The sequence below is a fragment of the Protobothrops mucrosquamatus genome, unplaced genomic scaffold (genome assembly GCF_001527695.2).
Source record: "Protobothrops mucrosquamatus isolate PMUCROS unplaced genomic scaffold, P.Mucros_1.0 scaffold5514, whole genome shotgun sequence".
NCBI classification, from domain to species: Eukaryota; Metazoa; Chordata; class Lepidosauria; order Squamata; family Viperidae; genus Protobothrops; species Protobothrops mucrosquamatus.
In genome coordinates this window covers 16,455-44,345 of record NW_015391369.1, presented here as the reverse complement: position 1 = coordinate 44,345, position 27,891 = coordinate 16,455, and the positions used below count along the sequence as shown (strand labels likewise).

Here is a 27,891-nt window from a genome sequence, read left to right as displayed (position 1 = left end):
GGCTGAGTTTGTCTTTGCCCGGCCTGCGGAAGCCGGTCCTCAGGGCGCGCTGGCGTGCATCTTCTCCAGGCAGCCCGTCCAGAAGGAGAGGAGCCGACCATCTTTGTTGCAGCAGAAGTCCATGAAGTCTTTCAGCAGCCGGTCGGCAAACTTCTCGTCACCGGTGGCACTGGATCGCCAGGTTTTGGTCAGCATGGTGTTGTAGGCCCAGTGGTAGCCAATGCGCTCCTCGCAGAAGACGTTCTGGTTGGCGGAGCTGGTGGAGTTGCGTCGGCGGCGTTGCTGCCCGGAAAACTTCCTCTTGGAATAGGGCAGCTGGAGGAAGACCGTGCCTGAGTGGGGAAAGGGGGGGGGGTGTTTCAGAGGACAGGAGCTTTCTGCGCAGGATGCGTCCCCTGGGCCTACCTCAACCAGGGAGGGGGTTTTCTAGAACAGGGGTGGGGAACGATGGCCCTTTTATGAATTATGGACCTCAACTCCCAGAATTCCTGAGCCAGCATGCAGTCTCGAAAGTGGGCCGCTCCTGTGAAACTGAACTTTGCAGAGTTCTCTGGTTTCACGCAAAGCTGTCCTGCCAGGAGCCGAGAGCCCTTCCTGAGCAAAGCAGAGTTCTGAAGCAAAGTTCAGTTTCATTTGAAACTGGCAGGGTGGGAAGGAGGAGAGGCGAGGAGCGTCACAGCAGCTGGCTGGGCTTCGGAGTACCAGAGGCTGTCAGCCAGCCTGGGGTGGGGCCATCAGGGCAGGAAACCATGGGAAGCCCTCTTTCTCCTGGGCCCAGCAGCAGAAAGGGCAGGGCAGGGGTTGGTGGGCACACACACTCCCCTTCAGATGCATTGCCCGCCTGCCCCACCATCCCCACTCCTGAAGGGAAAGAGAGCTCACCGGTGACGTGGATATACTGGGGCTTGTTCTCTGCAGGGAAGTTGAAGGCAGAGGCCGAGTATTTATCCTGTACGAATCCAAACCTGCTGGGAACAAAGCACAGCTCTTGTTGAGCACGCAAGAAGCATATCCTGTAGGGTGAGTCCCTCCGGAGCCTGGTCTGCCAGAAGCTTCATGGCCCCACTAAAAGGTCCCCCTCCGATGCTATGGTTCCCCTTTGGATTCAGAGCAGAGGAAGGAAAAGTAGAATAAAAGCCCAGCCTTGCAGAAGCAGCGCTGAGGACTTTTAAGCTTCCTTCCTACACCTGGTGTCACCCACTGCACCACCCCCCAACAGCACCTCCCCAACGGCTCACCTGTGTGCAATGGCCTCCTGCAGAAGGTGCATCCGGTCCCAATACGTTTCTGGCTCAAAGCCTGCAAGAGAAACAGGAGGGGGGTTCTGGTTGCTGTCAAGATCCCAAGATTTCTTAGGCACATCCTGCGAAGCTTTCTGGAGAATTCCGCAGTTGGGAGATGCTTCTATATTACCTTGCTTGGTCTCAAGAAAGCACTGATCTTGTCTCCCCAAAGCTCCAGGTGACTCAGCCCCCCCCCCATCCAAGTGTAGTTCCGAGGGTCAAGCGATGCTTCGTAAAAAAAGCTCCTTCCCTGCCCAGTCTCTGGTAGGCCACCACTGGAACTGCCCGCCCTGGCCCAGCAAAGGAGTCGTTGGTCCCACGGCTTTCTTCCTTCGCCCCTTCTTTGGACCTCCCTTTCCTGCCTCTCTTTGCCAGACACCCTCCTCCTAAGAGGACGGACCCAAGTGATTTTGTAGGTTCAGGCAGAGAAAGAGCTCACCTGCTAATTATGAAGGCAGGAACTGCTGATTGGCCTGGGGTCTGATGGGATGATTAGTGGACTAGGAGAAGCTCCCACCCACACCCTGTTGTATACTTGTTTTTAACTTAGTTTAATATTTAATGTTTTTGCGTCTGCTTTTATGATATTGTAAGAGTCACTTGATAGGCAGCATATAAATTAATAAACAAACAAACAAACAAGAGTTGCCTGTGGGATAAGGGAATAAGATGTCCTTGCTTGATCTGCAAGGTGGTTCAAAGTAACCGGCCCCTCCCTCCCTCTCACCGTCGAAGAGGTGCTCGCTGCCCTCTTTCAGCAGGCAGCTGATACTGAGCGGGATGAAAAGCTGGGCCCGAAGGGGGTCCCCGTACAAGTAACTGGGCAGCGCAAACGGGCCTTCCAGGACTGGGACCAGCAGGAATCCACAGGAAGTGGCTTTGCGATGCCAGCCTTGGACCTGTGGAAAGAGGGGAGGGTGGTGGGCGGCTTCGCCTTGTCTGCAGGCCCGCCTTTAGGAGTACCGGGCTCAAAGGATGACCAAACACGGCCTTGGAAACCAGCGGATCTGGCCTGCAAGAGGCCGCTCTGATTTCCCAGGAAAAGCCCAGCCCGAATGCCCGTCTGCCAGAGCTCACCATCTCAAAGAGAACAGCCGCCGTCACGGCCATCCAGTGCAGCTTGATTTCAAAGGCAGCGCTGAGGGAGAAGTTGCCGTGGTAATAACAGCTGCACCACTCCAGCCGGTCTGTGCGGTTGTTTATGTCCACATCCAGGGTCACTGTCCGCTGCTCTGGCACTGTGGCAGCTGCCCAGAGGGGAACCGAAGAGCAGAAGGGAAGGGAGGGAGAGCAGACGGGAATGAATTTTAATGTGGAGAAAAGCAAAGTTTTACATTTAGGCAGGAAAACCAAAGGTCTAAGTACCGATTAGGCGAGACCTGGCTCGAAAACAGTAACTGTGAGAGGGACCTTGGAGTCCTAGTGGACGATCACTTAAACGTGAGCCAGCACTGTGCAGCAGCAGCCAAAAAGTCCATACAATCTTGATTGTATAAACAGAGGCATAGAATCAAAATCACATGAAGTATTAGTACCGCTTTATAAAGCCTTAGTAAAGCCACACCTGGAATACTGCATCCAGTTTTGGTCACCATATTACCAAAAAGATGTTGAGAGTTTGGGAAAAAGTGCAAAGAAGAGCAACTAAGATGATTAAAGGCCTGGAGACTAAAACATATGAAGAATGGTTGCAGGATTTGGGAATGGCCAGTCTAGCGAAAAGAAAGACTAGGAGTGACATGATAGTAATATTCCAGTATTTGAGAGGCTGCCACAAGGAGGAGAGAGTCAACTTATTTTCCAAAGCACCAGAAACAATGGATGGAAACTGGTCAGAGAGAAGCAACCTGTATTTAAGGAGAAACTTTCTAACAGTGAGGACAATTAACCAGTGGAACAGCTTGCCTTCAGACGTTGTGGGTGCTCCATCACTGGAGGTTTTTAAGAAGAGACTGGACAGCCACTTGTCTGAAATGGTATAGGGTCTCCTGCTTGAGCAGGGGGCTGGACTAGAAGACCTCCAAGGTCCCTTCCAGCTCTATTCTGATTGATTGATTGATTGATCTGAGCTTTACCTCTCAGATGATTTTGGAACAGCAATGCCCATCATGGCCTAAAGCAGGAGTTTCCAACTTTGGCAACTTTAAGACTTATGGACTTTAACTCCCATAATTTCCCAGCCAGCAAAGCTGGGAGTTGAAGTCCACAAGTTCTTAAAGTTGCCAAGGCTGGAGAGGCCTGGCTTAAAAGGCCTAATATGGGAGCCAATGCAACATTTCCAGATCGCCACCATCCCCCTCCTCCACTTTTCTGTTGATGAATTCCCCCACCCCCCAATCTTCCTGGTCAGGTCCCACCTAATCTGGAGGAACAGAAACCCCACATTTGGGATAATTTAGAGTCCCAAGCCACCCTCTGCACCCCCGTTACCCAGTAAGGCCGCCGCCTGGCTCCGTCCTCCAAAGCTGCGGCTGAAAGAGCTGTGCCTGCTTGCGTAGGAGGCCGGCCGGCTGGGCAGCCACGGCAAGAGGAAGGCCGGGATGTCCGAATGGGGAAGCTCCTCCGCCACAAAAGCCACCTCAAACCACTTTCGCTGGAAGGCGGAGAACTCGTCCTTGGCCGTGTGCCACAGGGCAGGCTGCTGGATCCCTCCTGCAGAAGAGGGGGGGGGGAAAGCTCCTTTGGGTCAGCCAACGCTATTCGGGGCCTGGGGAAGGTCCCCCTGCCCAACCACGGGGGAGATGGGGAGGCCCCCTCTTCCTGCTCAGGAGTCAGTCTCAGCTACAATCTCCTTTAAGCAGAGCCTCTTGCTTAAAGAGGAAATCAGGGGAAGGGGTGGTGGTGTCAGCTGATCTTTGCACTTGGGCAGAGGAATGCCAGGGTGGTTTCTCAAGGTTAGATCCATCTGTCCCCCTCCCCAATCCAGAAGACTCTACTCCAAGAGAGGGTGAACTGTGCTCCCTTCAGAGCAGGGGAGGGCGAGGACGAGCAGGGGGAGAGACCGTGAAGGACACAAGGTGTTGCTCTCCACCTCTGAACTGATCTTTGGAGGTTTGGCTTAGGAAAGAGTTTTCATTCCTTTTCCACAGGCCTCTTGGGCATGGCCTCCTCTGCTCTCCAGCACTGCAGTGGGCCAGCCGGGGGGGGGGGGAGGCAGCCAAGTGCTCCTGGAGGGACAAGGGTTGCCCCAAACCGCCCTGAGCCTGACCTCGCTCTTGCTCCTTGTCTTCCACTATCTTGTAGAAATAAAACCCATAAATAAAGGTGCGAAGGGCCTCTCCGGAAGCGTGGATTATCAGCTGCTCCTCCAGCATTTTCTAGAGCGTAAGAGGGAGGGAAGATGAAATGAAGAACCGCTTCAGCTGGAAGGACAGCCAGGAGCCAGGCAGGCAACGGGGAAGAAATCCTGCTCCACGGCTAGGATTTCCGCTGCCTTCAGAAACTGCTCATCTCCAACTGACCTAGTCTACAGGGGGAAGCGGGCTGGAGTTCCCAAGGGAGGAAACGGATCCTGTTCCAGGAGCAAGGAACAGGCTGAGGTTTATCCAAGAGTCCCAATGCTGCCTGAAGCCCCTGGATCCTGCAGGAAGCCCTCCTCCCTCCCCACTGGCCTCCTTAGTGACGTCCGGCCTTCCTTAAGGCAGACGGGAGGAATTCTGTCCATGCTGCCAAGTTCCCACCTCCTCACCTGCATGATGTCGATGGCCATGGCCTGGGTCTGCACCCCTTCCACCATGTTCACCAGCCAGTGCACGACTTCTGCACTGATGAAGCAGGATGGGGAGAGGCCTTTCTGCTCAGAGAGCAGCTGGATCCCCGTGCTGAAAGCCAAGCAAGGCACAGGTAAAGGACCCCCGGAGTCTTCTCACCTGTCCCCAACCTCTGCCTCCCCAATGGCCGGCCGGGCTCCACTTGCCACGCTCTCTCCCGGAAAGGGGCTGCCAGGAGGCAAGGGGAGCTGAAGAAACCTACGTGGGATGTTTCATCGCTTCAAGGATTTCTAGCAAAGTAGACGAAGAGGTCAGGGAACTGGTGGAGGATGGCTGGGAGCTGCAGAGTTGAAAGAAAAGAAGCTCCGAGTGGGGAAAGCGCTGCAGAGTCACAAAGAGGAAGGGCGCTCAAGAGAGGATGGTCACAAAGGCAGGACGTATCTACTTAAGACAGATCTCTTACTTCAGGAAGATTTCACATGAACTGCTCCTTGATGGCACAGTTACTTCCAACTACAACAAAAACCCCATCCGGTCCTTCTTACCTATTTTCCACAGGACCAGAGGTGGCTGAAGTCTGGTCCCCTCCGTGAAGAGAGCCGGCTTGAACGCTGCTACGGTCTACAGGCTGGGCTGCGTTGATGGCAGTGCTGCCTTCCAGGGTTGCTGGGACCGACTGATCCACAGAGACCTGGGGAAAGGGAAGAGGTGATCAACACAGAGGCCATCAGCCTGAAAGCAGAAGCCCTGCATGTGCACAGAGGAACTTTCAGCTGGCCCTAATTGTAAGACTTGGGCGTTTCAGGCTAATGCTCACGAGCATCAAAATGCTTCAATAATGAAAACATCCATCATGGTCCTGAAAATGAGAATTGGTGGGGTGCTCAGAACTAGTTAAGACAGATGCATAATCTGTGTGGCTTCGAATTTCCTTGACACGTCCAGATCAGGATCACAAAGAGCCCTGCAGTTTGTTTAAGTTTCCATCTCTCCCTGTGAATAACCTGATGATTCCATGGACCTCTTTCCACATCTGGAGCTGCAGAGGGGACCAAGGACTGGATGATCAGAGAGAGAGAGCGAGAGCACGCGAGACAGAGACCGTCTTGAAGGACGCAGACTGCAAGGGGCAGGGGGGGACCCACCCAAACTCACTGCAATCCTACCGGGGGGGGGGGGGCAGGGAGAGCAACTTTGTCAAGCTGCAGGCTGAAGTGACCGGTCACATAGGAGATGGATGAACTTGGGCCAAAGGCCAATTTGTGTTGCAAATGCGCTTCCAGGTCATTCCCCCAGTTCATTAAGGGAATGCAAGGGTAGGAGGGCGCCTCAATTTATTCTAAAAATGGCCTCTGGTTGAGGACAATTCTGCATCAAAGGCTATGAAATGATTTCAGCCTGAGAAATGGATAGTCTTGCAACTCCACCCAAAGAACAAAGGACTGCCACAATCTTCTAGAAAGATCAGGCCCCAGAAAGACCAACTTCCATCTGCCCTGAAGCAACATCTGGAGAAGAACCCATGAGAAAACAGCCACCCATCAAGGGTAACATCTCCATCTGCTAATTCTGTGCTAAGAAAAAGAAGATTCTTTCCAGCATCCATGAATTAATACTGAGGAAGCTTTACCTCTTTTACTGGAAATGGGTAATTCCTCTGTCAGTTCCTAAATCTTCCATAAACTATTGATTTGTCCTGTTTTTTTTTCGTTAGAAGCAATCCCAATTTATGGCAGGGAGAAATTGCTCAAAATACGATTTACTTTCTTGCCCATAAAAGAAATCTCAGCCACCCCGTTTTCTATTTTTGCCTTTCTATCAAGTAACACCCAAAGGGTTGAAAAGGGAGCCAGGGAAGCGGGGCTTTGATTCTTTCCTGGGGTCAGGGGCCTTTCATGCCCCCCACTCACTTGAAGCAGAGGGCCAGCAGGCTCCCCCCACAATCAGAGAGGGCTCCGTCCTGAATTCATTGCAACAATCTCACTGGGGGCCCCAGCCAGTCCTTCCCTGCAGAATGAGCAACAGCGCAGCCAATCTGAACTGGTTCTGGAGCAGAGGTTTCTCAACCTTGGCAAATTGAAGATGTGTGGACTTCAATTGCCAAAATTCCACATGTTAAAGTCAACACATCTTCCAATTGCTAAGGTTGAGAAATACAGTTCTGGTGTTTTCCGGGCCAACCTTTCTCTTCTGCCTGCCCCTTCGCTCTCAGGGAAGGTTCCACCTGTGTTCTGGATCATGTAGATCTGTATGTTAGAATGTTTGGCATTTATTGGGTTAAGTGCTGTCTCCTTAAGAGATGGCTTATGGGTAATGTAGTTTTAGCTAGTCAGCTACATCATGTTAGTAGGTCAGTGGGAGGAGTTTCTAAAGTTCATTGCAGGATATACTGGCTACGTGCCAGTTTGGAATGTTCTTTGTCTGATATAAGCATGGGGCCACGGCAGGACTCAAGATGGTCCCATTTTCACGCTAGAAGTTGGTATGGAAGAAGCATTAATTTCTTATCTATAAAGATGAACAGATGTATATTATCCAGGAGCAACAACCACAATTGCAAGTATTTCCTTCTGAATAAAGTGTATCTGTTTTATAATCATTCTTATTGAGTTTATCTGTCTGATCTAGATTTACAAAGCAACTTAACTCTGGGTCAGAACAACTTTGATCTGCCAAGCCAAACCTCAGGCAGCAGCGCAAGCCAACTGGGGCAGAATGCCCGTAAGATCTGGCGCACAGAGCATCACCCACGGACCAGCCCTTTTGACACAACAATGACCTTTAGCTCTCAGTCCGGTCAGTAGCACAGCCACATGGTCATTTGGCCAAGCTGTAGCAGCACAGCCCAGTTTGAGGTGAGGGAATGAGAAGATGGGGCTGTTGTGTGTAAGCTCCTTTTGTTCTAATGGGGAATTCAGGTCTTTCGAACATCAAGCACAACATACACCCAGTTGCCAAGAACTTGTGTCAACTCTACAACGAACCTGGCTGCAGCCATTTTTTTCGTTCTAGGTTGCCACAAGAAAGGGGAGGGGGAGACGGTACTTCTGGTAGTCTAAACATGAGCAACTCTTGTGGGAACCCAAGTCAATCCTTTGCTGCAGGGAAGGAGGAGGATCGCTGAGTCAGAAAGCCCGCCAAGGTGTTCTACTGGCTAGGATGAAAGAGGGGTAGGAATTGTTGCATTGTAGTACTTTGATTCTTGGAGGGAAAGTTTAGATCTGATTTCACTTTTGAACGTGCTGATATTAACTATCCAATAAACATGTTCTTTGAGGAACTTTCTTGCCTCAGAGTTCTGATTTATTTGGTCTTATTGATCAAATAAATTTACATTAAGCCATCTCCAGACCTTTGCACTAACTAGGCAGGATGCTGAAGGCAGAGGGGGATCCAGCTCCCATAGACTTTTCTCCTGTCTCTGCAGGAAAAAGGGCCAGGAGCTTTTGGCTTGGTTCCTTTCTAAAGAAAACTGAACAGTCCAGGAACGGAAAGGGCACCAAAAAGTGGCAGGCAAACAGCATTTGCCTCCTCATCCAAACCACATCCTTGTAACTCATGTAGACTCTGCAATGGTTTGTGGGAAAGACCTTGAGAAGAGGGTGAAGAGATTTTGCTTAGGGAACAATCAGATAAGAGAGGAAGCAGCCCTCAGCTGCAAAATGGGTGGAGGAAGACTCAGAAGGGACGGTCCCAATTTTCCTGGTCTGTAAAGGCGATGGTGAGAGATTTGTACTTTCAGACTTGCAAGGTTCTGTTAATGCAGCTTTACAGTAAAGTAGAATTAATTCCTTTGGTCGTGTTTCTTGTTGGTCTTCCTGGGAAGGCTGACAGACTCAGGTTTCCCCATGGGGGAATGTGGACCCCACATACGTTGTGTAGCACGGGCTACACAAAAAGCGCTTGACCTGTCAAAAACTGACCTGTGTGTGGACGAGAGGTGCTGCGCGAGGGCTTCGAACAAACTCCATAAAGAAGGTCCCATCCTGAAGCACCAGGAAACAGCAAAGGCGGAAACAGAAACAAGGGGGGGAGACACATTGTGCAGATCTGTCACTCCAGGTGGAAGGGCAACAGGGCACGAAAACCGCAGCAGATGGGGGGTGGGGTGGTATGAGGTGAAAGGAGGAAGCATTCCGAGCATGCAAGAAGGAGAGCCAGGCTTCTGCTCCCACCCAGGCTGCCGCGAGAATCTGGACCCGATGTTGTCTCTTCCGCATTTTGCATTTATTTGGGTTGCCTCCCAAGATAGCAACTTGGGGCTCTTCAAATCAATGCATTTCTTTTGCAAGGGCAACCGAGCATGGTGGATGGAGCAGAGCGACCGCTGCTCTGGGCTCCTGTGGCTGAGAGGCTGAAGCCCAGAGAGAGGCAGCCAGGCCTTTCGTGCGTCTCTTTCATGCTACCATTTGCTTTCCCGAGGTTGCATTTATTTATTTGTTTAAAACTTTTATATAGTTGCCCTTCTCTTAGCCAATACTGGGTGGTTTCCAATCAAAGAGTTAAAAACATATAAAGTGATTTTATATGTTTTTTCCCCAGACTAACACTGATCACATCTGCCAACCCACATTGGCCCAGTGTGGCAGATTATTCCTTCCATATGCCAATACAACCTCAAATACGGCCCTCATTCCCTGGAGGCCCTGGGGCAAACTACCCACAGCAGTGGGAAGACCTGCCCGAAGGCAGAGGGTGCTAAGGATCACCGGGTTAAATCAGGCTGCCTTTGGACTTTGGACATAGGAACGGTCAACATCTGAACAATGAAAACGATGCTCGACTAGAAGAACCGCTAACTGAACTCAACAATATGCATTGGGATATCACTGAATTATGTGAAACATGATGAAAAGGTGAAAATTTAGTTGAACTGGATAGGTCTGGGCATCTACTCTACACTAGAGGTACTGATGATGTGGCGGGCTTGGTTTTCTCATCAATCAAAAGCTGAAAGACTCTGCAGAAAAAATTGAAAGTATATCAGAAAGGGTAGCTCAATGCCTCATTCAGTTGAACAAACAGTGCAAGCTGCCAATCATCCAAGCTTACGTGCCAACAATAAGCTACAGTGATGATGAGGTCAAAGAGTTTTACGACAATGTGGCCCGCCTTCAAGACAAAGAAAAATGCTGATACGAAATACTAATGGGTGACTTTAATGCAAGAATGGGAAGAAGAATAGCTGGAGAAAAAGAGACTGGCCCGTATGGAAGCAGTGAACGAGATAATAGAGGCAACAGATTTGTAGTTTTTGCCGAAGGACAGGAACTTTATATCATGAACTCATTTTACAAGAAAGAAAAAAGGAACATGGAAGAGTCCATTTGGGTATACAAGCGAAACTGAATACATGTCAAGCGATAAAACCATATTCTGCAATTGTACTGGCATCAATCGTTTTAACATTGGAAGTGACCACAGAAGGGTACGAGCTAAAGTGAAGATAGACTGATAAAAAGAATGTATAAAAATGATATTCACAAAAAAACAAAAACGGAGCGATAAGCTATTAGAGGAGAACAACCATTTTGAGATTAATCTATCAAATCGGTTTGCTCTATTACAAGATTTGGAAGAGGTGAAGATCACAGACCAAAATGAACAAGTAGTCAAAAACATGCTTTAATCTGCTACATCTATAGCACCACCGGAAAAAACACTTTGTACAATCAAAAATTTCTGATGAAACTATTGATTTAATGAAAAACCAACAGACAATGAAGAATACTGGAAGTTTCACAAATAAATTGGAGGACGCTGAACTGTGCCAGAATAAGAAAATGTATCCAAGAAGAAACGCATCAGTTTAATGTGAAGCTTGTGAAAAAGGCAATTGAAGAAAGCAAAGGGATGAATAGAGCAAAATGCAAGCAGATAAATACAAGAAAGAAGGTTTTTGCATTAAAATGTTAAGATGGCTCTCTGTGTAGAACAAGATGGGAAATGTTAGAAAGAATTGGAAAATTCTATTCAGAGCTATACAAAGATCAAGATCACTCAAAAGTAGTAGCACCCAAGAAAAAGGAAATGCCAGATATCCTAGTGGAGGAAGTACTGTGCCATAAAATCAATGAAAAATGGCAAAGCTTCAGGAAATGACCGTGTTACAGTTGAAATGCTGAAAGCTGGTGGTCACAGTTTACGCCAGATACTAGCAAAACTATACTCGAGATGCCTCAGAGAAGAAAAAATACCCGATACATGGAAAAATGCTGAAGTGATTCTTATACACAAGAAAGGAGCCCAAGATAATTTAAAAAAACTATCGCCCAATAAGGCTTCTTTCAGTCATCTACAAGGTTTTCACCAAGATAATAACAAAAAGAATATTGAGAACATTAAATGATACACAGCCAAAGGAGCAGGCAGGGTTCAGAAGTGGCTACAGCACAATGGATCACATCCAGGTTGTTCAGCAAATCATTGAAGGGCACAACGAGTACACTATGCTTCTGTGCATGGCTTTCATTGATTATGAAAAGGCCTTTGACTCAGCATTCCAGCAAGCAATAATTAATGCATTGCTCAACCAAGGTGTAGACATTGCTTACCTAAAGTTACTACAATCAATATCAATTTGCCTTAATGATCTTAAAGTGGAAATCAACACAGAACGAGGTGTACAACAAGGCAATACAATATCACCTGTCCTTTTGTCACCCTGCTCTGAAGAAGTATTTCGCAAACTAGACTGGGCAAAAGATGTAATAAAAATCAATGGTGCCTATTTAAATCACTGAAGATTTGCAGATGATGTCGTTCTCTTCTCACAAGACCCAAAAGAGCTACAAAGACACATACAAGAGCTGCACAAAGCAGGAGAACCATTCGGCTTAAAAATAAGCCTGGAATAGAGCCGGGTTGTGTTTAATAAATTCACCAAAGAAAGAAAAAAAAATTATATCTGGAGAAGACCACTACATATACCTTGGCCAATGGAAGGTGATACAATAAAGGAAATTGAACGGGGTGTTAAACGTGGTTGGCAGGCATTTCGCCAGCTAAGCATAATTTTCAAGAACCTTTCTCCCCCTATGCCTGAAGAGAAATGCTTTCGATCAGTGTGTGTTACCTGCTCTAACATATGCCGGTGAAACATGGGACACTAACCTCACCATCAGTACAAAAGCTACGAGTGGTGCAAAGAGCCATGGAAAGATACAAGCTCGGCATTACAAAACAGGATAGAAAGACCCGCACATGGATTAGAGCAGGGGTCCCTGCAGCCCATTACCGGGCCATGGTCTCTTGGCCACCAGGCTGTGGGAATAACTGGTGAGACACCCCCCCACTTGTGGTAGCGCCGCCATGCGGGTGCTAGCAGCCTCGTTTGCGTATGCATGGGACGCTAGCACTGCCACCAGCGTAACGTGGCTGTTAGCAGCCCTTTTGCGTGTGCGCGGGCACCAGCATGCCGCTGCAGGTGCATGTGGCCTGCTTGCGCATGCGCAGGCTGTGCGCACGCACATTTCCCTACTCCTCCCTTTCCTTCCGGGCCGCCAAGCCGGAACGGTTGGGGAGCTCTGGATTAGAGAACAAATGCTATGATACCATCAAGAGAGTAAAAGAACTGAAATGGAAATGGGCTGGTCACCTAGCAAGAAGAACTGAGGGCAGGTGGACCAAGGCGGTCCTAGAGTGGATCCCATTTGATCAAAGGCATCCACGAAAGAGACCTAAAGCGAAACGGATCAACGACATCAGCAAGTATTACAGGCCCAATTGGCAAAAGAAAGCCCAGGACCATACTGGTTGGAAACATGTGAAAGAGACGTTCATCCTGCAGTGGATAGATAGACAATGGCTAGAATGCTGCTGCTGCTGCTGCTGATAGCGATTAAAAATGCTATAAAACACAACCAGTTCAAACATAAAACAAACAAAAACCTGGCACCAATCCGTGCTAATGTACCATCATCTAATCTTCTCCCAACACTTAATAGGAGAGCCAGGTCAGCTGCCCTGCAGGAGGCAGTCACTCTGCTGCCCATTTTACAGATGGGAATGACAAGCTGAGTCAAACCTATGTCAGAGCAGAAATGGAAGTGTTGGCCCTGCCACACCCTTCAAAGTCCAACCTCTTGAAATGCCCTCTGGATCTGACTGTCTCAGGGAGGCAGAACACACACCCTGCAGCCAGTCAGCCCCTGTACATTTCAGGCATTGGAACCAAGCCTGGAGGTGGAAATGTCCTGGCTGAGCCAGCATTCACCTCGAGCCTGGAATACCAGGGTTGTATTTTGAAGTGCCAACGGGAGGACAAGCATCTCGTAATTGGGCTTTTGCACCCGTCTGGGATCCAAAACAATCAAAACAGAACTGGCCTGTGGGTCAAGCATTTTCTCACACACACACACACACACACACACACACACACACACACACACACACACACACACACAGTTTTCACCTTGGAAGAATGCAAGGACCTCAGCTGTCCCCGAAGACCCCGCAAAAGATGAAAGACTCACTAACTGTGAAGATCAGTGTTTCTCAACTTGGCCACTTTAAGACGGGTGGAGTTTAACTCCCAGAATTCCCCAGCCAGCATCCAACCTCTTTCACACACACCTCATCCACCTGGTCTGGTGTCGAGACTCATCCCTTGTCTCAGATTGGTGGTCCTGTCAGTGGTTAATGGAGGGCACATGCAAGCCACGTGCACGGAGCCACATGCACGAGTGTGTTATTGTGCTTAAGCTTCTGCCCTCACCTTCCGTGGACTGTCCATGTACGTAGGTGTCATGGTGATGCTGCCACTCTCTGCTGGTTGGGCACAGCTCTTCCCAGCGAAGGCTGCGGCTTGTTGTTCCCCCAGTATCCTAGAAACAAGTGAGAGGAGTCCATGAAAAATCGCTCAGCCTTCGGACAGAAGGAAATGTCCCGTCTCCATGCCAGCTCCTACCGGAGGTTTTGATTCTAGGCAAGGAGCACACAGAGAGGCACAAGCAGGACTGCGCAGAATGCCCTCTGCCCACAGGGTCTCCAATGGGGAAGCATCAGGCCTGAGGTGGTTGATACCGTAGATTAATAGAGATCCCACCTGCCCCCCCACTCATCTCCTCCCTCCCTCTCCATCTTTTAGATGGATAGCTGATCATTTGTATTCTTATAGTGTTTTCTTTTTATTGTATACATATTGTTACATTGTTTTATTCTTTTTAACATTGTAAGCCACCCAGTATTCTTATGATGAGATGGGCAGCAAACAAAATTAATTAAATAAGCAAACAAACATCTCAAACAAAATTGGACCCCTATGATTATTTCAAAAGCAAAAGTGTGCATTTGAAGGGCAGTCACTTAGGCCCTGGGTTATCTCTTGGAGGGATTACTGCAATGTACTCTACCTGGGGCTACCCTTGAAGAAACCCTTGAAGAATATTCAGAAGCCACAGGTGGTATAGAACACAGCACTATGGACAGTCCTGGAGGCCGCTTGGGTGACACGTGTAACACCGCTGTTGCACGAGCTGCACTGGTTGCTAATTTGCTTCTGGATCCCATTCAAGGTGTTGGTCCTTACTTTTAATTCTGGGAGTTGTCAGCTGGCTCAGGAATTCTGGGAGTTAAGGTCCACAGGTCGTAAAGGGGCCAGAGTTGCCCACACTTTGATGATCTCAAAGGCCCTGTCTGATCTTTGCTATCTATGATCCAGATTTGACTGGCAGGGTACCAGGGCATGAAAAGGGTGGAAGACTCCAGAGAGGGTTATTAAGCACGTCTACATGAAGTAGATCCGATGCACTCAGAGGTTCTTCCAAAGAGATCCAACTTATTGATCAGCCAAACCAATTCAGTCTCAGGCAGATATGAAGCATGCAGGTTCCTAAACTGAGAAACTGGGATGTGTGGATGTACATGTGGAGAGAGTGACAGAATCCTGTGCAGGTGTGCTTCTCTGGGAACTCACCTTTGGCTGGCCTCCATCTCTAAGAGAGCCGAGAGAGCAGAGGTCCCCTTCTTGGCCAGCGGAGGCGGCCCTGGAGGTTCCAGAGAGGGGGCAGGAAGAGGGCTGGTGATCTGCAGGCCTTTCATTGCAGGACCTTTCTGGACAGGAGGAAGACAGCGAAGAGTCAGCGGCCGAAGAAAAAGAGGAGAGATGCTCACGGGGACCTGAGGGTGGTCAGTTTTAGGACAGCCTTGGACTTTCCCAAAGGATTCTGGGAACTGAAGGGAAGCCACAGGAGCTTTCTCCCTTTTATCTATGAAGAAAACAGCTCCCAAGAGAATTTGTTTTATCCCTTTCTTGAAAGCAGAGAAGTTGCATAATCTTCCAATGTTGGTCAGCTGAATCAGAGGTCCCCCAACCTTCTGGGCACCAGGAACCGGTTCCATGGAGAGAGGTTTTTCCGCAGACCGGAGGGGGCGGGGTTTCGTGTGCTTCCTGCATCCCATGGATGGGGCTTTGCTTGTTTATGCGGACCAGTTTTTGGCACGCCACGGACTGGGGGTTGGAGACCCCTGATCTGAATGGGACGTTTTCTTATCGTATTTTGACATGTTGTAAGCTGATGGAAACAAATCTGATAAGTAAATAAAGTCTTACTTTCTTCATGTGGAGAACTTTTCATCCTCCTCTTTAAAAATCCTCCATTCATCAGGAGGCTGAGACAGTTTCCTTCTACAGTAGAGGACCAGCCGAGTTCTGCTCTGCAACCAGCGGTTGGTGGGGAACCGCAAGCCCTTGAAGCTCCTGGACTGGGTGTTCCAACTTACCCGGATGATCCGGTCCGAACGGTGCCGCCTGCGGATGCGGTTCAGCCCTTCCACGAAGCGAATGAAGCCGTCCAAAAGCTGCCACTCCTCTTCGTCGGAGCGAGCCTTGCCGCCATAGATGTCGCAGTGCACTTCGCCTTCCATGATGCGCTTGGTGGCGCTGATGCAGGCCGGCAGGAGCAGGAAACGTGTCCGCCAGAATTTGAGCGATTCGATCAGGCTGTGTGGAGAGAAAGCGGGAGCCAAGCGGGGTGAGATCAAGCCAGTGATTTCCTCCATGGTGCTGTCACACGCTGTCATCAGACACTGACTTTTCCCAGTGACTGTTTCAAAGCCCATCTCGTCCCTCTCTTACAAATATGTCCCCGCAACCTTCAATTTAAATCCCTAACCATTAAAAACCTGGAAGAAAGGGAGGAACTGACTCCCACGGCCCTTCCCCACTGGCCTGTCTGGAAGGATAAGAGTTCAAAACAGGGGTTTCCTTCTGCCCCAACTTGATGTAGAATAGAATAGAATAGAATAGAGTAGAGTAGAGTAGAGTAGAGTAGAGTAGAGTAGAGTAGAGTAGAGTAGAGTAGAGTAGAGTAGAGTAGAGTAAATAGAATTAGGAATGGAAGAATAGAATAGAGTAGAGTAGAGTAGAGTAGAGTAGAGTAGAGTAGAGTAGAGTAGAGTAGTCATAAAAGAGCCAAGGTTGTCTACCCCTGCCCTATACTATTTCAGACAAATGGTTGTCCAATATAGGTACAAGTGCTGAATTTATTCTATTCCATATCTTGAAATATTAAGAGATACAGATCAGGAAAGTCATATTAGTATTAAAAATGCGGGATCCAGTCTGATTTGGTCACCAGGACGAAAGGTTTCTTCTTCCAAATTTTTGGGCTCGCGTTGGAGCCCCTCATCAGGGCACTTCTCTCTCTAGAATAGATAAATATTTCTTTCCAGGTATTCTGGAGAGAGAGAATTTCCCTGATGAGCGGTTCCAGCACGAGCTTGAAAGCTTGAAAGCTTTGGCCCCAATGACAGACTCGGATTGGATCCTGCCACATTATCCTGGGACTTGTATAGTTGTCTTCATTCACATAAAAAAATAACAACCAAAATGAAAAAAAGAGCTTTGCAGATGGCAAGTCATGGAATCTGTTACAGCAGCACATTTTATCATTGCAGGGAAGAACAAAGCAACGCCCTGGAGCTCTTCCTCCCGTTTTCTCTCCCAGGCCGCGAATCCAGTTCCAGGTGGGGATCTGGGCTTCCAGCCTCTGGTTTCCCAAACACGACTCCAGCCAGCAATAAGCCCAAGAGAAGCTCCACAGCATCTTTTCTTAAAGGGCAACTGAAACTGTACCCTATTTATACAGAAATGATTTCCAGTTTTTTTCTCCACAAGACTGGAATCATTTCTCTTTTGGAACACTTTGGCTCATTCTGAAGAGCTAGAGAGAGTCCTATGTGGAAGATCTAACAGACCCTGCATTTCATGCTTACTTCTGCAGAAGGATGCCCCTCTTCTCTAATTCCCCATGGCCTCTCATCAACCCCTTCCCAACATTTAACTCCCTTAACCTCTGACACATCTAGGAGCAAAGATAACCTGCTACTCCGGGTCAGAGGCTCTGTCCTCCTGGCCCAGGGGTAGGCAACCTCTGCTCTTTTATGACTCATGGACTTCAACTCCCAGTATTCCTGAGTCAGCTAGTTGAAGTCCATGAGTCATAAAAGAGCCGAGGTTGTCTACCCCTGTCCTGGCCCAACGCTGCTAGGAGGGCTCCTGGGTGCCCTCTGAGCTTGCTTGTTTCCTTGCAGACGAGTCCTTGCTAGCACTAGCTCTGATCACTGGCACTAAGTAGCTAGCATCACTAGTACTGATGATGTTACCTAGTTTGGGTAATGAAACGTCTGTAAGAAAACAACCAGGCTCAGAGAGCACCAAGGACCCCTCATTTCAACCCTCAGCTACAAATATTCTCTTTTATTGGTGCCAATACTGCTATCCCTCGCACTGCAGGGGTTCTTCCCTGATCTGGAGATGGCACTTCCCACATGTAGGAATCCTGGGCATCGATCACTGAAACAGAGCCTTTTCCCTTTAGCTGAGACTACAGAATTTGAGAATGCCCATTGCTGATGCAGCTGTGATTATTATTATTGCCAGGTTCTCTGTGAAATGCAAGAAAGATGAGCAAAAAACTTATTTCTCCCCAATGTTCTGTAACGGACTGTGTGGGTGACCTTGGGGGAGGAGGGGAGGAGAAGCTGCCTAGGAAGCAACCAGGCAAGAGAGGCAGGGGTCCCTAGTGGCTAAACGGACAGAGGAAGAAACTTAGAAATGGATCTGCACTAATGGATCAAGTAGTTAGAAGCGGTTTGTACTTTCAGAGTTGCACGTTTCAGTCAGTGAGCCTTACAGTAAACCAGAATTAGCTCACCTAGACCGGCCGTCCTGCCTTTGGGACTCCTCACAAGGGCATCCTTTCGAAGAACCGGGTGCTCACTAGGCGCCTATTTAAAGAGTTGGAGGACCAAGGCCCTCGGCTTACCTGAAATCTTCCGAACCAGCCGAGCAGATGTACTGATCCAGGTAATTCCACTTATATTCCTCTAACCTCTCGTGGGAGAACTCCACCCAGCAAGAGACAAACTCTGAGTCTGAGTGGGAAGGACACAGACTGTAAGTGTAATTGATCTGGGCAGATTCATAGGGGTACCTAAAAAGGAGGAAAATATCAAAACAAGCCTTTTCAGGTCAGATGCCACGGGGGAATGTCTTTTCTTTTAATGTAAAAGTGGCTGATGAATGACTTTCCTGCTCTCATGCCCAAGACAGTGAAACTGGATGACCCTTGCTAATTATGAATGGCCCTCTGATTTCCCGGGGGATATAAAACCGCCAGGTGTGGCTACCGGATATGTAGTCTGTGCTAGGCATGAAGTGAAGAGCTTTCAGGATTCTTTTCCAATACTCCATAGCAGTGGTGGCGAACCTATGGCACACGTGCCAGAGGTGCCAGAGCCCTCTCTGTGGGCCCGTGCACCGTCGTCCCAGCCCCGCCTCCCCCCGCAGCCCTCTCCTCCTCACCAGCTGCCCCCCCAGAGGAGAGTTGCCCCCGAGTGCAGTCCGCACAGAGCAGCACAGCCAAAGGCATGGCAGCCAGGCAGTGGGGACAAGACTCTGCCCTCGCGCCGTCACATGCAGATGATGCTGCGGGGCATGGGCAGAGGGCGTGGCTGCCATAGCACTGCTGGGCTGCCATGGCAATCTGCGGTGGGCCATGGAGGCGGTGGGTGGCCATGCGGGTGGGCGGGGCACAGAGCGGGGGTGGGCGGGGACAGTTTTTGGGCACTCGGTCTCTAAAAGGTTCGCCATCACTGCTCTATAGCAGGACTCTACAACTTTGGCAATTTTGAGACTTGTGGACTTCAACTCCCAGAATTCCCCAGTCAGCCATATCCAAAATCGAGGTCCACAAGTCTTAACATTGCCAAGGTTGGAGACCCTGCCCCAAAGGGCAATGAAGACCCTGCAAGGTTTCCAATGACTCCCATTTCCTGACTTTCTCCACTCAAAGAGGGGACAGGAAGAGATGCTCACTTTGGCAGATACCGAGTGACAGTGATGATTTTGTCCTTCAGGGTCACTTTATGGAAGGTCCGGCCCATGCTCAGCCAGTACTGGTCATCCTCCTCGGGTCGGCTGCGTGACACAAGGCCTGGGCAGAGAAAACACAAATTAGAAGTGCAGATAATTTCCCCAAGAAATGTAAGTGGAGAAGTTATTTAAATGAGCCATCACACGGTTCCCCTCTGTTGCCTTGCAGCAGCTTGGTTCATTCTAGAAGAATTTCCCAGCAAGGCAGAGACAGAGAGATGTAGCAAGTACGAGGAGCAAATAAAACACCAGGAACAGAGAAACTTACCCTTTACACATACATCTCTTTACACACCTCACACAGTTCTCCCAGCTTATGCAGGGAGCTTCTCTTTTTCTCCTATTCCCTTTTTATTTCTCCTGGACCCTAATCAGCTGGTTTTCATCAACCTAGCCATGGGCAATTGCTATAATTTGGGGAGGGTCTATCTGTCACTGGGTAGCTCTTGATCAGGAAAATCCATGTCCTACTCTTAGAACTTTTAACCATCCATCATTCTTTGATCTTCACCTGGTCCTTGGTGGATCATTGCCATCCCAGGATGCTTTTTGCTTCCAAGCAGCTGTGTGTTCAGATGGGCTGGGTGTATCTCATCAGACTGGGCACATCGTACAATTCATTAGTTCCATTACGTATCATGCTCAGATAAGTCAATGGCTGGCTACCTTCTGCCCCTCCCTGGTCCAGGTGCCCTTGGCTGCCCACGTCCAAACTGCTCTTCCAACTCACCTCTGCTGTAGAGGGGGCTGCTGCTGAGGGGGGGCTGGACCGCTGCCGGCTTCTGGGGCTTGCTCTGCACAATGAGTTGGTAGCCCTGCATGAGACGCTGGCAGATGAACTCCTCAAAGACCTGCTGGGCTGTCATCTGCAGGCCTTCCTCATCCCTCCTGAGACAGAAAGAGGGGAGGGGAGGGGGGATCATCACAGGGAGGCAGTGTACAACAGGGGACCCTCCCCATCCATTACTCCCTCTTCCCCGGAGCAGCCTGCACCAGAGGGGGTGAGGGACCAGGGGCGGGGGAGGGCAGGAATCTGGTACCAACACAGGCCCTGTTCAGGGTCAGGACACCTTTCCCTGCTCTGCTCTGAGCTCAGGGGAAGCAGAAAGTGGGACCTTCCGGAGCCTCCACAACATGGAAGAGCCCCTGCAGGGAGTCCTTGAACTATGATCAATCACTTACTGATGATTTTTGCTGGAAATTGGCTTGGCTTCTGGCAAGAAATGACTCTTACAGAAAACAGGTTCACTTAATGACTGCAGTGCTTGCATAATGACCACTCTGGAAAAAAATCCTAAAATGGTGTTGGTCACGTGTGTGCCTCGACTTACAACCATCATGACATAGGATGGCTCCATTATGGTCGTTAAGTTGAGGACTACCTGTATGCCACGGCTATCTCCTATGTTGATTGATGCCAGGCTGCTCTGGGTTTTATTCTTTATATTATGTCTTTTATCTATTTTATTTCTCGCCTAGAGTCACAACTGTGAGATGGGCAGCTACATAATCAAATGAGTGAATCAAAGCTGCAGCTGCCGCCTCCATTGGTGCTTCGGTTCCCCTCCTTTTAGGTGTCCTCAAGACTGGCTGGTGCCACTCTCGGGGAGCCCCTTGCTCTGGCACTGCTCCCAGGAGGACTGGAAAGTGCTCAACTCCCCCCTTTTACTCAGCTCAAGCGCCCCCTCCCCCACTATTGCATGCACTGGCAAATCAGCTCCCCTCCTCCCCAGAAATATTCTGAACAGAGCCTTGGGCTTCTGATCAAGGGAAGCCATTTGGCACTCAGGATTGTTTTACTTCTTCTGCAGAGGCAGCCCGAGACACGACCACCCACAAGCCCAGCCAAGGAAGAGGAGGAGGAGGAGGAGGAGACCACGAGCGTCCACGCCTGAGGACTGCAGAGATGCCATTGCTGGAACTGAAAGCTCCAAATTCAGAAACACACAAGCTACCGTGAACGTCCCAGATGAGGGCAGGGGGAGGACAGGTTTAAGCAAGCGAGAGAGACTGGGCAAACTGGACTGAAATGAGCCCCTTGGCTGAGTGAACGCTTTGGGGGAGGGGAGCTCAATCTGCAGCATGCAGCTTTTCTGAACGGGTGGGTCAAAAGCCAGGCCCACCCCGGCTCCTCTCTGTGGGTCATTCAGCGACGGAGCCCAAGTGGGGGGGAAAGAGCCATCGCTCCCTCCGCAAGGACAAGCTGACCAGCGGCCCCTGGGGTCAGGCCAGAGCAGAGAGGACAACACGAGGCGCTTCTCCTCCTAGCCACGCTCGGTGGGGCTGTCAACAGCCAGCGTGACTTGGTCACCTGAGAGCCAGTGGATCCCCAGGCAGACGCACCTCTCCAGGTCCGCTTCAGGAAGAAGATCGTAGCATCCCTCAGTGTAATCGTTCCGCAGGCTCTGGCGGTCCGGGAAATAATCCGTGGTCAGGGGAAGACAGGCCGGAGTGGTGAGAGACTTCCAGTCCACCCCAACAGTACAACAGAAGCCTGGCACTATGGGGGGAGCAGACAGCGTCAGAACTGTCTCGTGTTGTGTACAGAGGGAGAGAAGGAGGAGGAGGAGGAGGAGGAGGAAGAGGGAGAAACCAGGAGCCAGGAAGTGGTGGGAGGTGCCACAGAAGCCAGTGGAGAGAAACAGACACACAAGGGGTGGAAGACACGAAATCCAAAGGGAGGGGGGGACGGTGAGAGGAAGGGGGGTGGGGGAAGAAAGACAGAGTTGGTTAAACAGTGCAGTGTGCCCATGCCAGCTCATTCCCATCATGCAACTGGGGTCTGAAAAGTTAATATGCTTCCCTTGCCCAGTGATTTGGAATCCAAGCCAAACCAGCCACTGCAGAATTAACATCACTCTCAAGCACAACGAGGCGCACAAAAACACAGAACAGCAGCACCAGGATTCGAAGCCCAGTCCGGCGAATTAAACCAGGTCCCCCTCTTGTGTCAGTGCGAGAGAAATGGCAGGAAGGGGGGGGGGGAGAGCCTGTGTCGGCAGACAGGCGCGTCAGCATGGCAGCCACAGTGGAGAGAGACAACGGGGGGGGGGCATTCCCACGGTTCAAAAAGAAACACAAAAGGGGAGAAATCCGAGGAGAGGGAAAAGCGGAAACTGGAGGAGGAAATTCGGGGGAAAGTGGTGTGGTGGGACTTGCCCCAAACCCTCTCGAGACCAGAGCCACTTTCCCTCCCCTCTGAATGAGACCCAGCCCCCCCCACCCCCTCCCCTCCCCCCGCTGGGTACCTGGGGACAGAGGGCACCCCCTTCTGGGATCTGTCTGGGGGACCTTTCAGGATTCCTTGGGAGGCTGGGAAGCCATCGGATCAGCACTAGATCCTGAGATTCTCATACCTCTATTGGCCAAGAGCCCCTATCAAGCACTCCGGAGTCAGCTGCGAAGGGCTGGCCTTAAATGGGGAGCAAAGAAGTGGGCCCAAGGGAGGGCTGGGACTGGATTCTGACAGGGTCTTCCTGGGGGAGGCAGGAAGAGGCGCTGGAGGAGAGGGGCAGGAGGGCAGACGGGGGGGGGGGGGTTTCCAGAAGCCTCTGGCCTGGAAGCGCTCCTGCTCGGCTTCAGGAAAGAGAGAGGAAAATGGGGGCACCCGTTACGTCCCAGAGCTGATCAACCAAGACTCCAAAACTCAGCTCAGATATCTCATTTCTAGCACTTCTCATTCATTTCAGTCCAGTTGCTGGGATGCATATAAAGGTAGTCCTCGACTTACAAAAGTTCCTTTAGTGAACGCTCTCAGTTACAACGGCACTGAAAAAAGGGGGAAAGACTTTGCAGCCTCCCCGTGGTCGCGTGATCAAAATTCAGAAGCTTGGCAACTGGTTCATATTTATGACCGTTGCTGTGTCCCAAGGTCACGTGATCCCCTTTTGTGACCTTCTGACAAGCAAAGTCCGTGGGGAAGCCAGATTCACTTAACCACCAAGTTACCGACTTATCAGCTGCAGTGATTCACTTAACAACTGAAGCAAGAAAAGTCGTAAAATGGGGCAAAACTCACTTAACAAATGTCTCACTTAACAACAGAAATTTTGGGCTCAATTGTGTTCGTAAGTCGAGGATTACCTGTATGTTTAACACACACACACACACACATGAACACACACACACACACACACAAATACATTTTGATACCGATTTAAAGCACCTTCTTTGGCTTCAAGAAGGACCTTGGTGGGAAAATGCCTCCCAAAATCAGCCATTCCCTTCAGGCTCCCGCTTGCTACCTTGCTCATTCCTGGGATGCACGGAAGGGTCTCGATGCCGGGGTGAGTCCGCACAGCTTTGCTTGAGGTTGGGTGCCCCTCTCACCTTCTTGCATGAGGAGGGAGAGGCTCCACTTTCTGGTCTCTAGGGCTGTCTGGAAGGGCTGCCCCAGAGTCAAGGACTAGCAGCCCAGGGAGATGGAACAGCACTCACACTCACCTCCACCCCAACAGAGGCAAAGGCCGCTTAGGAGTTATTTCCTTTGGGCTTTCAATGGATCGCTGGCCTAAGGTGGCCCTTCCTTCTTAAAAAACTGATCCAGGTTGCTTCCCAGGGCAGCTTCCCCATTCTTGAAGGAATCACTCACGTGGGATCCACAATCCCATCGTAATTCTGCACATCAGAAAGCCAAATCAGAGTTCAAAATCTGATTTCACTGCCTCAGAGCAGAAACATTTGGAAGAAGGGAGAAGAGAAGACGTGGCTTAAAATGGGGTTTTCCTTTTGCACCCTTTCTTCAAAATAAGAACTTGCATTCTGTTTCTTATTGCTGCCTAACTGGCACTCAGCTTCTTTGGGAGCTGTGAGGGAAAAAAGGCTGTTATCCCTTTGAAGGGAGAGATCCAGCACTGATGGCTCCTTTTCTCTTATCTCCTGCTGGGTGTTCCTTACCGAGTCCAGGAGCCCTGCTTGAATCAGAAGGTTCATTAGCTGCTCTCTCCATCCTGATTGGAGTAATGTTGACAAAAACCACAAGCCAAAAATCTGAAGAATCTATCCAACACATGCTTGCTTCTTGCTTTTGTTTTTTCTTTTATCGGTTATGATCTCAGAAGACGACATTTTCGAGGATGGAGTCCTGCCCTCGTGTACACATGGCACAGAGGTACATTTCCAGCAGCAGGAACTGTGCCCGCCAAACCCCAAAGCCCTCCCAGAGAGAGGGGGAGACCGTCAGTCTGCCTTCCGTGGCATCTGGGAAGGAGTTTTATGCACCGGACACTCACAGGTCAAAGCTCTCAAAATCACTCGGCTTATGCACTCCAAACCTCTCCCCCCCCCTTCCCAGTGCTTACTTGGATCCGGTGAGCCATCCAGCAGCTCCTTGTTGGGTGTGTGGGCATTCATCCCTGCCTTTGCTGAAAGGGAAGGAGATATAGAGGGCTTTCAAGGAACTGCATCAGATTCCAAAGGATCACATACAAGTCAAAGAAATAATATAAGCACCACTACCACCTACACACAGAAAACCAATCCCTTGATTTGCCTCAGACCTGACCTGCTTTTAAAATTTACAAGCTACAGCTTGGGTTTACTGTTATGCTGTAAAGATCTTTGAGGTTTCCAATCATCAAGGGGGTTACACACTTCTTGGCAACCAACCCAAAGCGGATCACTCTTGCCCCAGTCTCTTTGAAGGGAGGGAGCCCTAATCCTGTGAGCATCACCTCCCACACAGACAATGGCAACGTAGAAGGAGCTTGGCTGCAACAGGAGAACAACAGACAACATTCTTGTCCTGGACTGCATTAACACTGGGATAGAATCAAGATCACGTGAAGTACCCGTATCACTTTATAAAGCCTTACTAAGACCTCACTTAGAATACTGCATCCAGTTTTGGTCACCACATTATAAAAAAGATGTTGAGACTTTGGAAAGAGTGCAGAAAGGAGCATCAAAGATGATTAGGGGCCTGGAGGCTAAAACATATGAAGAATGGTTGTAGGAACTAGGTATGTCTAGTCTAGTGAAAAGAAGGACAAGGAGTGACATGATAGCAATGTTCCAATATTTGAGAGGCTGCCATAAAGAAGAGGGGGTCAACCTATTTTCCCAAGCACCAGAAGGTAAGACAAGAAGCAACGGATGGGAACTAACCAAGGACAGAAGCAACCTAGAACTAAGGAGAAATTTCCTAACAGTGAGAACAATTAAGGGTGCCCCAGAGATTCTGGAATGACGGCGGTCGTTCCATTTGATTTGGGGAAAGCCTTCTAACCCAACAGGAGAAAGGCTGGCCACAGTTCACTGACCAGCCCAAGCTACTTGCAGCCAAAGTCCAAAGGCACCAACCAGCACAACAGTGAATAGTGTGCTTGAAACTGGGTGAGGAATTTGATCTTCTCTCTCCTATTTTATACCTAATTTCCCGGAAAAGATCCCAAGAAGCAAAAAGCCTCCCAAAGTGAGGAGGGGACTATACCCCCCCTTCCATAGACAGAAGTGGCAAATTAAACTCAGATGGGGGGGGGGAATACAAAATACCACAGTTTGGATAAATTTGAAAACTAAGAAAATTGCTAAAACTTTATACCTGAAAAATATTGATGAAATTATACATATATATATAAAAAGAACAGAAATAACTTTGTTTAAAAAAAAAAAGTTGGAAAATGAACAATGGCACCTAGTGGACGATTAGAGGAAACTACATCTGTATTGACTCAAAATTTGGCAAGACGCCTAGAAACAGCAAAAAAACCAGCTGGGAACAAAGCACCAAGTTATCTCTTACTGAGCGAAACTACATTTGTTTTAAAAATGCTGACCTTCTGGGATTACAAACATACTGAACTGCATGTTTAAACTTAAGAACTGTTTGCAGAGAAGAAAAAAAAATCTTGGCTTTTGGCTAATCTTCTAAAGGAGAAATTACTAGAAAACGTTTAGATGGTTAAATATTTTGGATTGAATCCTGACTGGTTGATAATTACAAGACCCCTGAAAAGAAGAACTGTTATAAAATATTGTTTTCAGTGGTACCTGGACAATTGGAAGCATATTGGACTATAAAGCTATTATATAAAGGTAAGAACTACATAAGGCTTGGCTGTTTGGAACTTAAGATGGGCTGGCTTGATAAAACCAATTAAAAGACTATGACACCGAAGAAAAATTACTTAAAGGGGAGAGGCAAAATGGACATTATATACCTATCTAAAAGTGATAGAAAACTATACTCAACACCTTCTCCTGAAGACCCCAGTTTGGAGTTTCAAAGATCTGCAGGAGCAATGACTCAAAACAAAACAAATACATCCCAGGAGAAAATATATACAATGTTGCGACAGATTCAAATAATAATTGTTTCAAATCATGATGAGATTAGAAATAAGCTGACAATATAAATGAACATATCTCTACTTAAATCTGCAATTGAATAACACTAAAAAAAATGACAACAAATAAATCAGACAACAGAACATACCATATTTTCCGGCGTATAAGACGACTGGGCGTATAAGACGACCCCCGACTTTTGAGAAGATTTTCAGGGTTTAGAAAGTTGTCTTATACGCCGGAAAATATGGTATGTTATCCAAACCACAACTTAAGAATGATTCATAAGGCCTGTTCTGTTACATCACTGTAGTGTTTTCTGGATTTTGTTGTTGCTTCTACTTTCTTTTCCTCTTCCCCAAATTTATTATTATTTATACCTGTATTTTGTACATCACTTTGAGATAATATAGGAAGCAATACTTAAGATTCATCATTTTTGTGCCTTTCAGTCATTAGTAAGATAAATATTGGAACCCCGAGAGGTGGCACTCAGCGACAGCACTGAGGGACCTAAGAAGAAAAAAACTACGGGTCTTCTTAGAGGGGTGTTTTATTAAATTTTTAGGGGGTTCGGGGTTGGCCCGAGAGGAACTAGGGGAGTCCTCTCTGAGGCCAAGGCCAGTCCTGTCTGGGGGGCGCGGGGTGGTAAGGGAGGAGACTGGGGAGCTGGCGGAGGGTGATGTGATAGGTACGGTCAGTGGGAGGGGCAGATATGGTGGGAGCAGAGGACCATATCGGGTTTTGGGAGCACGCACACGCTGCTTACAAGCTTGTGGATGCTCCGATCCTCAGGGCTCTACTCGATCTCCAGGGACCTCAGATCCTCAGGCCCGAGACCATCGGCTGATGCTGTGCAATGCCAGGTCCGTGGTGAATAAAGCCCCCCTCATTCAAGAACTTATTCATGAGGGGGAAGCGGACCTGGCAGGTATCACCGAGACCTGGTTGGGCATAGAGGGGGGAGTTCCCCTTGTTGATCTGTGCCCGCCAGGTTTCCAGGCATTTCATCAGCCAAGGACCGGGGGTAGGGGTGGGGGGGTAGCGGTCATTATAAGGGAGAACCTATGTCCAAGGGAGGCCACTGTGCCTCAGATAGACGGTGCAGAGTCCCTCCTTGTGAAGTGGGGGCAAGGGGTGCAAGTGGGCCTGTTGATAATATACCTGGCCCCCTGCTATGTGTCAACGGCCCTGCCTGAGCTGGCTGACGTGATAGCCGGGGTGGCGGTTGAGA

At 49.1% G+C, this 27,891-nt stretch overlaps 1 protein-coding gene across 1 annotated transcript in view; it reads right to left on the bottom strand.

The window, feature by feature from the left end:
- Positions 1-13: 13 nt before the first annotated feature.
- The window catches only part of DEPDC5 (DEP domain containing 5), a gene marked incomplete at its 5' end in the record, with an annotated part of 44,326 nt that continues 16,448 nt past the window's right edge, over positions 14-27,891 (bottom strand). The window contains 19 exons of the mRNA XM_029286878.1: positions 14-332; positions 883-965; positions 1,239-1,299; positions 2,011-2,182; positions 2,361-2,530; positions 3,714-3,935; positions 4,492-4,600; positions 4,972-5,104; positions 5,256-5,333; positions 5,539-5,706; positions 8,936-8,979; positions 13,710-13,818; positions 14,910-15,046; positions 15,716-15,935; positions 18,262-18,429; positions 19,314-19,431; positions 20,101-20,258; positions 21,714-21,897; positions 24,671-24,733. Coding sequence (XP_029142711.1) covers positions 40-332; positions 883-965; positions 1,239-1,299; positions 2,011-2,182; positions 2,361-2,530; positions 3,714-3,935; positions 4,492-4,600; positions 4,972-5,104; positions 5,256-5,333; positions 5,539-5,706; positions 8,936-8,979; positions 13,710-13,818; positions 14,910-15,046; positions 15,716-15,935; positions 18,262-18,429; positions 19,314-19,431; positions 20,101-20,258; positions 21,714-21,897; positions 24,671-24,733 — 2,690 coding nt within the window. The remainder of the gene's footprint in view (positions 333-882; positions 966-1,238; positions 1,300-2,010; positions 2,183-2,360; positions 2,531-3,713; positions 3,936-4,491; positions 4,601-4,971; positions 5,105-5,255; positions 5,334-5,538; positions 5,707-8,935; positions 8,980-13,709; positions 13,819-14,909; positions 15,047-15,715; positions 15,936-18,261; positions 18,430-19,313; positions 19,432-20,100; positions 20,259-21,713; positions 21,898-24,670; positions 24,734-27,891) is intronic.